Raw genomic sequence first — 17,340 nt, forward strand, 5'->3', positions numbered from 1 at the left:
TCAACTGGAATTCTATCTGGAGAAGGAAATGGCAATCCACTCCAGTACTATTGCCTGGAAAATCCCATGGATAGAGGAGCCTGGTAGGCTACAGTCCATGGGGTCGCAAAGAGTCGGACAGGACTGAACGACTTCACTTTGGCTTTGGAATTCCATCACCTCCACTAGCTTTGTTTGTAGTGATGCTTCCTAAGGCCCACTTGACTTCACATTCCAGGATGTCTGGCTCTAGGTTAGTGATCACACCATGGTGATTATCTGGGTCATGAAGCTGTTTTTTGTACAGTTTTCTGTGTGTTCTTGCCACCTCTTCTTAATATCCTCTGCTTCTGTTAGGTCCATACCATTTCTGTCCTTTATCGAGCCTATCTTTGCATGAAATATTCCCTTGGTATCTCTAATTTTCTTGAAGAAATCTCTAGTCTTTCCCATTCTGTTGTTTCCCTCTATTTCTTTCCATTGATCACTGAGGAAGGCTTTCTTATCTCTCCTTGGTATTCTTTGAATCTCTGCATTCAGATACTTATAATTTTCCTTTTCTCCTTTGCTTTTTGCTTCTCTTCTTTTCACAGCTATTTGTAAGGCCTCCTCAGATAGCCATTTTGCTTCTTTGCATTTCTTTTCTGTAGGGATGGTCTTGATCCATGTCTCCTGTACAGTGTCATGAACCTCATTCCATAATTCATCAGGCACTCTATCAGATCTAGTCCCTTAAATCTATTTCCCACTTCCACTGTATAATTATTAGGGATTTTATTTAGTTCATACCTGAATGGTCTAGTGGTTTTCCCCACTTTCTTCAATTTCTGAAGAAATTTGTCAATAAGGAATTCATGATCTGAGCCACAGTCAGCTCCTGGTCTTGATTTTAATGATTATATAGAGCTTCTCCATCTTTGGCTGTAAAGAATATAATCAATATATTATATTGATTATATTATGTTATAATATATCAATATAATCTGATTTCAGTGTTGACCGAAATCATCTGGTGATGTCCATGTGTAGAGTCTTCTCTTGTGTTGTTGGAAGAGGGTGTTTGCTGTGACCAGTGCATACTATTGGCAAAACTCTATTAGCCTTTGCCCTTCTTCATTCCGTACTCCAAGGCCAAATTTGCCTTACTCCAGGTGTTTCTTGACTTCCTACTTTTGCATTCCAGTCCCCTATAATGAAAAGGACATCTTTTTTGGGTGTTAGTTCTAAAAGGTCTTGTAGGTCTTCATAGAACCATTCAACTTCAGCTTTTTCAGTGTTACTGGTTGGGGCATAGGCTTGGATTACCATGATATTGAATGGTTTGCCTTGGAAATGAACAGACATCATTCTGTCGTTTTTGAAATTGCATGCAAGTACTGCATTTTGGACTCTTTTGTTGACCATGATGGCTACTCCATTTCTTCTAAGGGATTCCTGCCCACAGTAGTAGATATAATGGTCATCTGAGTTAAATTCACCCATTCTAGTCCATTTTAGTTTGTTTATTCCTGGAATGTTGATGTTCACTCTTGCCATCTCCTGTTTGACCACTTCCAATTTGCCTTGATTCATGGACCTAACATTCCAGGTTCCTATGCAATATTGCTCTTTACAGCATCAGACCTTGCTTCTATCACCAGTCACATCCACAGCTGGTTATTGTTTCTGCTTTGGCTCCATCCCTTCATTCTTTCTGGAGTTATTTCTCCACTGATCTCCAGTAGCATATTGGGCACCTACCGACCTGGGGAGTTCCTCTTTCAGTATCCTATCATTTTGACTTTTCATACTGTTCATGGGGTTCTCAAGGCAAGAATACTGAAGTGGTTTGCCATTCACTTCTCCAGTGGACCACATTCTACTGACCTCTCCACCATGACCCTCCCGTCTTGGCTCCACATGGCAGGGCTTAGTTTCATTGAGTTAGACAAGGCTGTGGTCCATGTGATCAGATTGGCTAGTTTTCTGTGTGAATTAACAGTATTTGATACATAAATCAGAAAATGAAAGAGAGAAACTAAAACCAACAACATGTTTTTTTCCAAGATTTGAAAATGGGGAAAATGGTGGAGACACAAGAGCATATTTAAGGGATATAATTGGGAGATTTGAGTTCATCTGACATGCTGAGTGTGTAACTAAACCTTATTTCAACAAGTAAAGTTTGTTGTTTTTGTTTTTGTGTTTCTTTAGGGATAATAATCATTCAATGATAGAATGACTAGATGTTTTACTTTCAAAACATTTTAAAATAGCATATATTATATACATACACGCATGCACACTAAGTCGCTTCAGTTGTGTCTGCCTCTGTGTGACCCTATGGACATCAGCCCTCCAGGCTTCTCCATCCACAGGATTCTCTAGGCAAGAATACTGGAGTGGGTTGCCATTTTCTTCTCCAGTATACATACACAGATTAATTTTTAAAAATATAATTAATGCTAAAAATATTTTCTGCAGCTTATTCTCTAAAATTCTGCTTTTACCTGTTCTCTGATTTTATTTTTCAGCTCCATGTGGTGGCCATTTTTCAGCTCCCAGTGGATTGATTCTGTCACCAGGATGGCCCGGATACTATAAAGACTCTCTGAATTGTGAATGGGTGATTGAAGCTGAACCAGGACACTCTATCAAAATTACATTTGAAAGGTTTCTAAAAATACTTTTCTACTTTAAAAAACAGATTATCTAAAAGAATAGTTGACATTCTCTTTTACTTACCAAATTCATGATTAATTTTGCTGCACTAGTCAGTTGCTGTGCCTTTAGTGTTTCAGAATGTTTTCCCCTTTTAGCCTTCAGTCTGTCCTGAAGTTAATTTCCCATTTGCTTAATGCTCTATCAGTACTAATGAGATATATAAGATGGATTTTTTATTCATATATATAATACACACACACACACACACCACTGAGATATGAATCTATAACCTTTAACTTAATGTTTAGTTGCCCTATATTTTGAAGGGCCTGTGGATTCTGTTTTGCTAGATTGTCAAAGGTAAAGATGCTGTAAATACATTTGAATTGTTACCATATTGTAGCCTGAGGCATCTGCTTACATACATTACCCATATACCTACACTTACAGGGCCTTCAGAAAAATGGCTGTGTCAAATCCATGTGAATTAATGATTTGTCAGTAAAGTGTCGACTCCCACCCAGGATAATTAGTATTATTGATTGAATAATCTATATCCTATAAGATTATAATATTGTCTATTAAAAGTTTTAAACAATGAATCTTCATGTCTGTGATTCAATCACTATTCCCAAATCCAAATAGAAGTATCTATTTAATTTTTCATTTATATTTTCACCCCTCTCATCTTCCAACCTTTTATTTACCAAAAAAAAAAAAGGAAAGAGAAGGAACCCCTGTAAGCCTTATAGTAAATATATATATTTGTCAGAATTGTGCTCTGACGAGTGAATTTTACAAATATAGCATGATCTTTTCCTAATTAAAGAGTACCTTCATTAAAATTAACCTATTCAGGCTAGTGTAAAAATTTGAGAGGAAAACATTCTATTTTGAAAGATGTACAATACTAAACATTTCATATGAGGTCACTCTCCCTTACTATGACCTACACAATTTTATTATGACTATTAATTTCCTCAGGCTGCCATAACAAAATATAACAGATTAAGTGGCTTAAGTAACAGAAATGTCTTTCCTCATAGTTCTAAAGGCTAGAAGTCTGAGATAAAGGTGTCAACAGGGTTGTCCTGTAAGGCTTTAGTCTTTAGCTAATAGATGCCTGTGTATGCCTTCCTGTGTCTCCATGTGGTCTTCCATCTGTGTGTATCTGTTTCCTAATCATTTCTTTTTATAAAGACAGAAGTCATATTTCAGTTAGTCTAGTCACTCAGTCATGTCTGACTCTTTGCGGCCACATGGACTGTAGCCTGGCAGGCTTCTGTGTCCATGGACTTCTCCAGGAAAGAATACTGGAGTGGGTCTCCAGGGGATCTTCCCCACCCAGGGATCAAACCCCCGTCTTCTGCATTGAAGGCAGATTCTTCACCATCTGAGCCACCAGGGAAGGTACCCCATATAATCTCATTTTACCTTAATTACCTAATTAAAGGACCTTTCTCCAAATACATTCACAGTCAGAGGTATTAAGGGGTTAGGATTTCAACATTTAAGTTTTAGGGGTCAGAATTCAGCTCATAATAATGACTTACATATTAAAAAGTGATTTCATTTAGAATAACATGAAGAGTTTTTGTTATGATATTAAAACCATGTCATTTGTTCAGTAGTTGACATAGCTTCTTGCCATAGTAATTTTTAAAAAGCTTGAAAAGCACCTTATTTATTCAGAATCAAATCATTGTGAAATAATAGTGCCCCATGAATGTGTGATCCAAATTAACCAACTTTACTTTATTACACAAAATTTTACTTGGTTTGGAGTATACCATATAACATATTATTGATCATATCATTAAATAATTTTTTAAAAAATTTATGCCAATATGACAGAGATTTATAATGTATTTTTAATTTGTTAAATTTAGAGCATCACACCTGAAATATTAGCATAGTTGTCACTCTGTCATAATTGATCTCACACTTTTAAAAATTGCGTATATTATAGGTTTAAACACATGATTTTAGTATTTCCTGTTTTGGACTGAACATTATTTTATATCAGGAGTTATGATGCTAAGGTGATTGAAACATCTTATATTTTCATAGTTCATAATATTTTCACCCATATATTAATAATTCTCACTAATCATCATCTTTCAATATCTAATGAAGAGTTGAGCACCATCTCAGATACAAAGGGAAGTCTAGGCCCTTTTTACATCCTCAGAGCTTTCCTGGAGATGCTTTTGTTCACTTATGACTCTGAATCCCTGCTCTCAGAGTCATCTCACTTTTGAGATACTGAAGCTGCTATCCTTTCAACTCCTTACTCTGGTCTTTATTTGGATCACTTGCCTTCATTCACACAATAAAAAGAAAGAAAACTTTAGTACAAGGGATAACCAAATAGGATTATTGGACAATCCAGAATAATTTAACATTAAATAAACCCTCACTGTTCTAAAATTTTCCTGGTAAATTCCATCGTGGGAATGATTGCATCTCTCTCTCTCTAGTTTCCTCCCCTTAGCCTAGACCCTTCTCCATGTCTATCTAGTATTTTCCCCATCAGGATCTTCACCCCTCATTTCCCTCACTCCCTAGTTGCTCCCTCCACTATATAGCAGGGTAAATCTCAAAATATCTGTTAACTTAAGCAGAGCAATTTAAGTGTGTTTGTTTCTCTGAGCTCCCAACTTGGCGATGGGTGGGATGATGGGGATGAATTTTTGCCTTTCTTTCTAAACATGCAGATTAAGATTTTTCCCCCTAAATCAAAGATCAGTGTTCTTATAAGAAGAATTCACCCCTTCTCCACCTCCCAGATGACTCAGATTGTAGCCAACTTTTAAATTAAAATAAAATATATATATATATATAAATATTCAATATAGAAGAATTACATAAGCATAAAACAATATCATAAGAAAATTAAGTGTTTTTAACAAAGAGTGCATTATTGTATGAAAAAGCATTTCCCAGTTTGCTAATAATAGTCACTAAATTCCACTAAAGTAACCCCTGATATCTTTCAGGGCTTCCCATGTGGCTCAGTGATAAAGAATCTGCCTGCCATTGTCGGAGATATGGGTTCAATCACTGATCGGGAAGATCTCCTGAGGAGGAGATGGCAACCCACTCCGGTATCCTTGCCTGGAAAATCCCATGGACAAAGGAGCCTGGCAGGCTATGGTCCACAGGGTTGCAAAGAGTCAGACATGACTTAGCGACTGATGAGCACACATGTGTGATATCCTTCAGCCTTATGTAGGCTATCTAGCACTGCCTACCTGAAAAGCAGTTAGATTGCAAAGCAATGGTTGTAAATGAGAGCACCACACACATAACTTATGATTTTGGACTTTTATTTGAAGGCACTATTTTCTCTGTCCAGAGTTCTTAATATGTCTGTCTTATCTCTTCAAACATGTTGTTGCATGGGCTTCTTTGCTATCTTGTTTAGATGCCTTCAGAATTCTCAAAATTAATATGCACCTACAGGCTATGTTCTAAGTCAGGTCAGCCCAAAACCTTCCTTTGAAAAAGAAAAAAATCTTTCCAGTCATTTTTATAAGATGCAATGCTAGAGACACCTAATTTAATTTTGATAAATATAGTTTACTTAGTTATTGTTACTCTGCCACTTTCTTATCCTCTTACCTTTTTCCTGAGACACAATTTTTTAAGTTAGACTAGAAGCAAGAGAATCAAATTAAAAAGTGATTTTCACTCCTAGGGTTTGTGCACAGCAACAAAAAACAGTTCTGTACATTGAATCAGAACAACAAGCCTAGGTTGAGAAACGATTTCCAGAATACAAAGATTTTTGACTTCTCCCATGGGTATCACTGAACAGGACTTGCCAGTTATGCCTGTTTTCTTAATCCCTCAACTACCCACTCAAGTGAATTACAACCCCCTGCCCCCCAGCTCCTTCACCTCCTTGATGGCAATCTTCTTTTTTTTTAAACAATTCCATGTTAATTAGCCCAAACACTGGAAGAATCAAGAGTTAGACCACTTTGTGTATTTATTGATGGTGTTTTCACTATTTTAGAATAGACAAGGCTCAGCTATATCAGTATATTTTTTTTGAATCAAACTTTATGTAACTAAAATAAATAAAGTCCCACATTATTTTAAGTGTTATGAACAAACATGTTTGGGGGTTTGAATCCTCTATCTGCCCTTCACACATGTACATGTGCACGTGTGCAAACACACATACACATACGCAAACAAACACCCACCCACCCCCATTGGGTTCTTGAGTTTGAGCTATTTGAAGGGAAAATTATTTTTTAAACTTCCATTTCTTTTGTTTTTCCTAAAGATTCTTAAAGCATGTGTATGACCTGTTTTAGGGTTGTCCATACTCCATTTGCTTTCTATCAGAAACTGTCTTCTTTAAAGTAATTAACATTTTTAAACTTCTGCTACATGGTCAGAAGTATCTGTGTAGCAAAACAACGAGCATCAATCTTCATCAAGTTAAAAATAAATGAGGATTTTATCTGTTAGGTAATAACATAAAATAGTCACTTTGAAATCAGAAATGTGTACATCTATCACTTCCTTGTTTAGGGACCTTATAGTATTTCAGTGCTTCATTTCCCCCTTAAGATTTTTCTGAGAAACAAGATATCATCTTTGAACTATCCACCAAGAATTATGTTGTTAAAAAAATGAATTCATTTCTGATTTTCAGCTGAACTCTTGTAAGGACACTGATTGTTAATTCTTTAATAGTCCTTCTCATCCTGAGAATATCTTTTTATAGAATTTGTTTCCAAATGATGGATTGCATTTATTACAGAGTAACACCATTTGCTTTCTACTACTCATGAATAGCATGAAGTAATTTGGCAGAAAATGATATTTAAAAATTCAGATAATATATTCAGATGACTTTAGAGACCAGGGTTTGATCTCTGGGTTGGAAAGATCCTCTGGAGAAGGGAATGGCAATCCACTTCAGTATTCTTGCCTAGAGAACCCCATGGACAGAGGAGTCTGGTGAGCTACAGTCCATGAGGTCAGAAAGAGTCAGACATGACTGAGTGACTAATACACACTCACATATTCTCAAATGTTGTGAGTGATTAGAATTAGTCTACAGAAAAACAAATACTGAAAACATTACAAATATATTAGCCATTAGTTGGCCTCTTGAGATTGCCTAAATCAGTAATATCTTAAGAATTACACTTTCCTGTCAAATGCAAGGCCTTCCCCTGATGGCTCAGCAGTAAAGAACCCACCTGCCTATGTAGGAGACATGAGTGCAATCCCTGGCTCAAAAGATCACTTGAAGGATGATATGGCAGCCCACTCCAGTATTCTTGCCTCGAGAGTCCCATGGACAGAGGAACCTGGTAGGCTACACTCCATAGACTACAGTCCATAGGCTGCAGAGTCCATAAAGTGACTTAGCACACATATACACATCAGATGCAAAACAAAATAACAAAACCACTAATGGACATGTAAGTTTTAACTGTTTATCCTTTCCTAACATCAGTTCAGTTCAGTTCAGTCACTCAGTTGTGTCTGACTCTCTGCGACCCCATGAACCACAGCATGCCAGGCACCCCTGTTCAAAAGCAACTCCCAAAGTTTACCCAAACTCATCTCCATTGAGTCGGTGATGCCATCCAACCATCTCATCCTCTGTCGACCCCTTCTTCTCCTTTCCCAGCATCAGGGTCTTTTCAAATGAGTCAGCTCTTCACATCAGGTGGCCAACATATTGGAGTTTCAGCTTCAACATCAGTCCTTTCAGTGAACACCCAGGACTGATCTCCTTTAGAATGGACTGGTTGGATCTCCTTGCAGTCCAAAGGACTCTCAAGAATCTTCTCCAACACCACAGTCCAAAAGTGTCAATTCTTTGGCACTCAGCTTTCTTTATAGTCCAACTCTCACATCCATACATGACGACTGGAAAAACCATAGCCTTGACTAGACGGACCTTTGTTGGCAAAGGAATGTCTCTGCTTTTTAATATGCTATCTAGGTTGGTCATAACTTTCCTTCCAAGGAGTAAGCGTCTTTTAATTTCATGGCTGCAGTCACCATCTGCAGTGATTTTGGAGCCCCCAAAAATAGTCAACCACTGTTTCCATTGTTTCCCCTTCTATTTGCCATGAAGTGATGAAACCAGATGCCATGATCTTCGTTTTCTGAATGTTGAGCTTTAAGCCAATTTTTTCACTCTCCCTTTGCATTTTCATCAAGAGGCTCTTTAGCTCTTCTTCACTTTCTGCCATAAGGTTGGTGTCATCTGCATATCTGAGGTTATTGATATTTCTCCCAGCAATCTTGATTCCAGCTTTTGCTTCTTCCAGCCCAGCATTTTTCATGATGTACTCTGCATATAAGTTAAATAAGCAGGGTGACAATATACAGCCTTGGCATACTCCTTTTCCTATTTGGAACCAGTCTATTGTTCCATGTCCGGTTCTAACTGTTTCCTGACCTGCATATAAGTTTCTCAAGAGGCAGATCAGGTGGTCTGATATTCCCATCTCTTTCAGAATTTCCTACAGTTTATTGTGATCCACACAGTCAAAGGCTTTGGCATAGTAAATAAAGCAGAAATAGATATTTTTCTGGAACTCTCTTCCTTTTTCCATGATCCCGCGGATATTGGCAATTTGATCTCTGGTCCTTCTGCCTTTTTAAAACCAGTTTGAACAGCTGGAAGTTCACGATTCACGTATTGGTGAAGCCTGGCTTGGAGAATTTTGAGCAGTACTTTACTAGCATGTGAGATGAGTGCAGTTGTGCAGTAGTTTGAGCATTCTTTGGCAATGCCTGTCTTTGGGATTGGAATGAAAACTGATCTTTTCCAATCCTGTGACCACTGCTGAGTTTTCCAAATTTGTTGACATACTGAGTGCAGCATTTTCACAGCATCATCTTTAAGGATTTGAAATAGCTCAATCAGAATTCCATCATCTCTACTAGCTTTGTTTATAGTGATGCTTCCTAAGGCCCCCTGGACTTCACATTCCAGGATGTCTGGCTCTAGGTGAGTGATCACATCATCGTGAATATCTGGGTTGTGAAGATATTTTTTGTACAGTTCTTCCTAAAATAGCCAACAGTTAGATCTTATTCTGAGATTTGCAGAGGAATTTTGTTTTCTTTCTTCTCTCATTTCTTAATATTTGGTAGCTCTTAAGTCAATTAACTTTACTGTTAATAATCTTAAACTTTTATTTCTGTTCACCTTCCTGTCCTTAACTCTTTGACCACAAGCCATCAGTATCAGTCTACCTGAGTGCAAATTTTAAAATGAGAACTATTTCACTGTGGTCAGAAAGATTTTGGATAACACAAAGAATATTTTAAAAGATACTGAAAATTCACTAAAATGAGATTAAATTTCATTTTAATATCATCTCATGGCTCCATAAGATTTTTTATGATAAACAATAAATTTAATGTCATAAACTAATACACAGTAGATCAAGGCAATTCATGTGAAATTTATATATAACCATCCTAAAATACAAAATAAAAGAAATTCAAATTATTGTGTAACTCTTTTTCATTTTCTCTGTTATTATAATTTATTTTTATAGTTTCTTGTGGCAAATCTGTGGTGATTTTCTTTTTAGACATTCACTCCTACTGAATAATACTCTCTGATCACAGCATTTAATGTTGCTATTCTATTAAGAATTAAGTCTCTTTATGCTTTAAATCAAAGTAATCCCTCACTTTTCTGTGCACTTTAATTTGGTTGTTATCAGCTGACTTGCTATCAAAGTGAAAGTCCAATTTCAGTACTAGAGTAGACTGACTACAAAATAACCAAATAATAGATTTGCAGTGCATAATTGCCTGATCATTTATTTAAAGGACATAATGTGTTTCTATACATTTACTACTCTAAATCATATTATTGGAAAAACTATTTTTATTAGACAAAAATACAATATATCCCAGGTTGCAAAGTGAGAAGTAAGATAAACTTATGAAATCCATTAGTTTTACTAAAACTTTTTTAATAGTACGTACCAGTAGTACAAATCTAAAAATATTTCATTTGTATTTGTCAAATAGCATTAAATTCTACACTTTGTTTTCACTATTGTTAGGTATGATGGAGTGATTATCTATTAATGATAACTGTTGATTATAAAGTGATTATCTGAAAATTGGTGGACATTTCAACTGACAATTCTTTTAAAAACATAGTGAATATAACTAGTTGCCAAAATGTGTTGGAAGGTATATTTTAAAAGAGTGAAAATGAATGGTTAATACTGAAGTATCTAAATATATTGACTTTTTTAAATAAAATTGATAACAGTTCCAGAGAAAATATTTTTTTTCCTTTAAAGTACATTCATTCTTTCATTTACTTAATAAATATTTACTGAGGGTTTGCTATATTCAGAAGATCAACAAAAAAAACAGAAACTGTCTGACCTCATGGAGTTTATAATCTCTTAAAGGAGACAGCTGTCAACAAGTAAGCAACTATGATTAGTATCACAAAAGCACAATAAATTGTGACAATATGGTAAAGAAACTAAGGTACACTGTGAGGTCAGAGAAGGGCTTGCTGTGGACATATCTAAGCTGAAAACTGAAATACGTATAGGAAAACCTGGGTGAAGGCAGAAAAGAATGTCCTAGGCTATAGGATCATCATGGCAAGGGAGTCAGATGCTCAGTTGTTCATGATTCCACATAAAGGCTTTTTTTCCCCATAACTAAGATTTCTGATCCAGATTCAAAATGTGGAATAATCCTGACATGCAAGAAGGAATTCAAAATTTTATTTTATTAATAATGTGTTATGCATGTTAAAATAAGCTCTGTTTTGGCTACAGATTATAATAAATTATATCTTTTAAAAAATTGAAAGTAAAATCAGGAAGAACAGCCAAAAATCTAAATAAAAACTATACAAAAATTTAATGGCCAAACAGATTTGTCAAAAAACAAAACAGAGATATGAAGAAGAGGTCAGTATGAAGCAGAGGTCAGATTTGAAATATATATACATATACTAAAGATGAAATTATGATGATCTGATTGAGGGTAAATTTTATATAGTCACGTAGTTTTCCATAGAAATGAAGAAAGCAAAAAAAAAAAATAAAAAGGACTACTCCATAAAACATGTTTGGTTAATGAAAAGACCATTTATTTATTCAAGACAGTCTGTAACGTTTGAATAAATCTTTCTTGTGAACAATAAGTATATATACATACTATTTACATGAAAATTGTCCACAGGAATAAGAGCTTATAACTTTGGTATTCTTAAATTATGGATCCTAAAATGATGTATAAGATATTAGCAAAGCTAAAGAAAATTATATATAAAATTAGTAAAAATTATAAATAGTAATTTAAATAGCAGCCTAAAGTGCTTTTTCCTAATAAATATATTTTCACATCTCTCTCTTAATCTTAGATTTCAGACTGAATTGAATTACGATGTTCTGGAAGTTCACGATGGGCCAAATCTTCTGTCACCCTTGCTTGGATCTTACAATGGCACACAGGTGCCCCAGTTTCTATTTAGCAGCAGTAATTTTATATACCTTCTATTTACAACAGACAATAGTCGTTCTAATAATGGTTTCAAGATTCATTATGAAAGTAAGTGATGCCAACATTTATTTTTTTTATTTTTTTATTCTGTTTTCCATGCTTTTGGTATTGTCTTGTATCATTAAGAGAACCTATGAGAATGCTAATGGGTTATAAGGTGTGTGTTTCAGTAAATTCCATAATAGGTTTTTTCCAGCAATATCTATGTAATATTATTATGAAAGGAAATACTAAGGAAATGTAAAAAGTATTAACTAAAAAATCTTAAAAGTGAGTTCATACAATCATTATTTGTGCAGTTCTGAAAAACCAACAATAAGTGGAAATGTCAGTCTAAGATGTATATGAATATTGACAAATTCTTCTAGCATTCACTTCATAAACTCAGTCATACTTCTATATTTTCCTCACACTCATTGCATACATTTCCATTTAAAATATTTAATTTTGTTATTTTGTATGAAGTATTGAAAATTATATTAATATTATAAAGTAAAATATATACTCATGTATATGCAACTATGGCTAACATAACTAGCCAAGGGCTATATATTAAAACAAGCTCTAATTTACAGTCGGAGAAGGCAATGGCACCCCACTCCAGTACTCTTGCCTGGCAAATCCCATGGACAGAGGAGCCTGGTAGGCTGCAGTCCCTGGGGTCGCTGCGAGTCAGACACGACTGAGCGGCCTCGCTTTCACTTTTCACTTTCATGCACTGGAGAAGAGCATGGCAACCCACTCCAGTGTCCTTGCCTGGAGAATCCCAGGGACAGGGGAGCCTGGCGGGCTGCCATCTATGTGGTCGCACAGAGTTGGACACGACTGAAGCGACATAGCAGCTGCAGCAGCTAATTTACAGTGCTGGAATCAGTTTACAATAATTTCACTTAGAATACTACAGTTTTGTTTAAAAAATCTAAAATATGTCTGATTTTTTAAATTGATTCTGATATATATATATATATACAAATCTCTGTTTTATTTATAAACATCTAACATATTTAGACGTGTGGATGTATCGCATATGATGCACAGTTGCACACATACATATAAACTCATGTATTCACACATTTTAATCTGGAAATATGTTGCCATATATCTTCCCATGAAAAACAGTTGTGGTGATTGTATCTAACAATACATTTAAGATTACTGCAAGATATCTTTATATCAGTTTCAGATAGATATTGTATCTCTTATTTTTGTATTCAAGTCTCCTATGCCCCCTCGCCCCTCAGAAAAAAAATTCCAGCATTTAAATTTGTAACTGTATATTCCATGTTAGGTGTCTGTCTTCAGTAAATCTGGATGGACCCGTGAGGTTTTTTTTTAACTATGAATGTTTATTTATTATTTTCTTTTTGTTTTCAACCTTATCTACAATATCATTTAATTATATTAACTTCCCTTTACTTAGAGCTTTGTGGCATGGAAATATATTTTATGAACTATTATAAAATGTAATAAGAGGATTAACACACACTTGGGAATTAAAATGAATTTAAAGAATTTTAATTTCGATCTTTAACATTTATTAGTTAAGCCTGAGTCAGAGTAGAGTCATTTTTAAAGGTCTATTTCAAAATTAATTTTCACTGGCAATTAATTTGTATCAGTGTGCTAACATTAGCAGACACCATTTTCACTTTTGTCCAGCGTTCTATTCTATGCCAAATACATCCTATTCAGTCCATTTCAATCAAGGTAGGTGGTCATAATCGTGTTCTCATACACGATTATTTTAAGAATTATTTTAAGAATTATGTTAAACCATCATGCAAAGTGTTATTAAAAGGGTAAGGATTTTCTATAAACTGACCAACAGATTTAGTTCAGATTCTTGCTAAAACTGAATTAAATGGACCAAGGACAGAGCCCGGGGTGAAAGTGAAAGTCAGGTCCGACTCTCTGCAACCCTATGGCCTATACAGTCCATGGAATTCTCTAGGTCAGAATACTGGAGTGGGTAACCTTTCTCTTCTCCAGGGGCTCTTGCCAACCCAGAGATCGAACCCAGGTCTCCCAAACTGCAAGCAGATTCTTTACCAGCTGAGCCACAAAGGAAACCCGAGAAGACTCTAGTGGTTAGCCTATCCCTTCTCCAGTGGATCTTCCAGGAGTCGAACTGGGGTCTCCTCCATTGCAGGCAAATTCTTTACCAACTGTGTTTATCAGGGAAGCCCAGCCAAGGGGTGAGCCTGACTCTGAGTTTGGCTAAAGCAGAGTCTTTCTCACAGTCAGCAAGTTTGTCACCTGAAGGCCTTTGGTGAAATAGTCCAAATTATTACTGAGGGCTAGTGCTTAAATGGCAGAGTAGAGGCTAGGTAATTCTGAGGCTGATGAGAGGCGCAACAGATACTGATTTTGGTCAAATCTGCCCAGGAGACAGTGACTCTGAATTTAAATTTGTTTACAAAAGTTCATTTTCTTTCATTTTTATTCTAATTAGCCTTGTGGTTTATTTAGTAAACCAAAAGGCTAATTTAAGGGCTTCCCTGGTGACTCACTGGAAAGAATTCACCTGCAATGCCAGAGACCTGGGTTTGATCCCTAGGTCAGGAAGATCCTCTGGAGAAGGGAATGGATACCCACTCCAATATCCTTGCCTGGAGAATCCCATGGACAGAGGGGCCTGGTGGGCTATAGTCCATGGGGTTGCAAAGAGTCAGACATGACTGAGTGACTAACACTTTCACTTGTTTAGTATTGTGAGATAATCTCTAACATCACAAACCCTTTCTTACCAAGAAAACAAATAAAACACTATTTCTGTCGACACTTTGTTAATAAGTTTCTCAAGCTGAAGGTATCCAAATTATCTTTTTTAAATGAACCATTCACAAGCCTCAAAATCAGTAGAGAAAAATTTTTTATTTTACTACTTAAAACTTTAAAAATATATTTGGTATTTTGTGAATTTCTATTTTTATTTTAATGGAACACATTAAAGGAGAAAACTTGATTTCTCCAGTGAACCAAATTTTTATGGGAAGGATTTCTTGAAATGCCATCACTGGTTGTACTCCAGAACTTGATTTTATTCCCTTTCTTGGGCACTTTTACTCATCTGTCTTCCTCTCAAAACAGGAAGATTACAAACACTTCACCAATAGCATAAAAGTTATTTATAGTTTACAAAACACATTAAAATAATAAAAACAACACAGAATAGACTTTCTGTTTTTTGTTTTGTTTTGTTTTGTTTTAGTGCAATCCCCAATCCCAAGGAGCTGTATTATGTTGTATTTCTTGAAATCTAGATATAATCATGTTTCTTAGATTATGTAAATATCATATAAAGCAAGGCAATGATAAATGGCTACAGAACAAATCCTTTGACACAGATACCAATCTCTGAGACATACTTAGAGTCTCCTAAAGCAGTTAAATGGAGTTTTAATGATAGAAGTAATTTCATAGGATTATTTTAATGACTAAATGAGGTAAATTTTGCAAACATTTTAGAGTTGTAAAAACATGGAATATAATAAGCTGAAAACATTAATTATTGCTATGATAATTATTGTATATGCATCTGCTGTGCTGTGCTTAGTCACTCAATCATGTCTGACTCTTTGCAATCCCATGGACTGTAGCCCATCAGGCTCCTCTGTCCATGGGGATTCTCCAGGCAAGAATATTGGAGTGGGTTGCCATGCCTTCCTCCAGGGAATCTTTCCAACCCGGGGATTGAACCCAGGTCTCCCTCATTGCAGGCGGATTCTTTACCATCTGAGCCACCAGGGAAGCCCAAGAATATTGAAGTGAGTAGCCTATCCCTTCTCAAGGAGATCTTCCTGACCCAGGAATAGAACCAAGATCTCCTGCATTGCAGGTGGATTCTTTACCAGCTGAATAACCAGGGAAACCCATAAATGTGTGTGTGTATATATATACATACATATATAAATATATGGAGTGAAGTCGCTCAGTCGTATCCGACTGTTTGTGACCCCATGGACTGTAGCCTACTACGGTCCTCTGTCCATGGGCTTTTCCAGGCAAGAGTACTGGAGCGGGTTGCCATTTCCTTCTCCAGAGGATCTTCCTGACCCAGGGATGGAACCCAGGTCTCCCACATTGTGGGCAGATGCTTTACCATGTGAGCCACCAGGGAAGTCCTATATATATATAGGACTACATATATATATACACACACATTTATACATATATATATATATATATATATATACACATAATTCGGAGGAGGCAATGGCAACCCACTCCAGTGTTCTTGTCTGGAGAATCTCAGGGATGGGGGAGCCTGGTGGGCTGCTGTCTATGGGGTCGCACAGAGTCGGACACAACTGAAGCGACTTAGCAGCATATACATAATTTATAATACAAAATTTGATAGACAATTATACATTTTCATTAAGTTTTTATGTACCTTGTAACCTGATTTTGGCATCACCGACTTGATGAATATGAGTTTGAGCAAGCTCCAGGAGTTGGTAATGGACAGGTAAGCCTGGCCTGCTGCATTTCAGGGGTCGCAAAGAGTCAGACACTACTGAGCTACTGAACTGATCAGCACATTAATTTATCTGTAAAAGTTATCACCAACAGTTGTTTGTTTTGAAGAAATGAGTTTGTTTAAAAGAATAAGAATGTATTTCAGTGATTTGATTCTCATCAAGCTTACTCTTTTTCATATTCCCTTTGTTTTCCAGGTGTTACAGTGAACACCTATTCTTGCTTGGATCCTGGCATACCTGTACATGGTCGTCGTTATGGTCATGATTTCTCCATTGGATCTACTGTTTCGTTTAGTTGTGATCCTGGATACAGGCTGAGCCATGAAGAGCCCCTTCTGTGTGAGAAAAACCACTGGTGGAGTCATTCACTTCCAACCTGTGATGGTAGGTTCAATATGGAAAATAAACCAATTTATAAACCAAAAATAAATCAACATAATCTTGTCAAATGTGAGATTTCTTGAATTTTGCCAATTTTATGTTATCAAACCATTAATAAAGACATAAAAGAATGAATACTGATAATAAATCAAACTTACCCAATGCCTAAGGATGTTATATGTATTTTTAAAATGTGTTGAGGTAACCATTTTAGGTGCCTATTGTGTCCTGCACTCCTTGAAAAAATAGCATCGAAAATGTCAAATTGGTATCAGGTGAATGCAATGAAGAGCTAGAGCATTTACCTCCTGCC

General features: G+C 36.0%; 1 protein-coding gene across 1 annotated transcript in view; it reads left to right on the plus strand.

The window, feature by feature from the left end:
- CSMD3 (CUB and Sushi multiple domains 3) overlaps nt 1-17,340 on the plus strand; it is a 1,491,512-nt gene that overhangs the window by 981,498 nt on the left and 492,674 nt on the right. Inside the window, exons 17-19 of the mRNA XM_010863441.1 lie at nt 2,493-2,631; nt 12,026-12,213; nt 16,842-17,030. Of these exons, the coding sequence (XP_010861743.1) occupies nt 2,493-2,631; nt 12,026-12,213; nt 16,842-17,030 (516 nt within the window). The remainder of the gene's footprint in view (nt 1-2,492; nt 2,632-12,025; nt 12,214-16,841; nt 17,031-17,340) is intronic.

Source organism: Bison bison, unplaced genomic scaffold, assembly GCF_000754665.1.
Source record: "Bison bison bison isolate TAMUID 2011002044 unplaced genomic scaffold, Bison_UMD1.0 scf7180017864491, whole genome shotgun sequence".
Classification (NCBI taxonomy): Eukaryota; Metazoa; Chordata; class Mammalia; order Artiodactyla; family Bovidae; genus Bison; species Bison bison.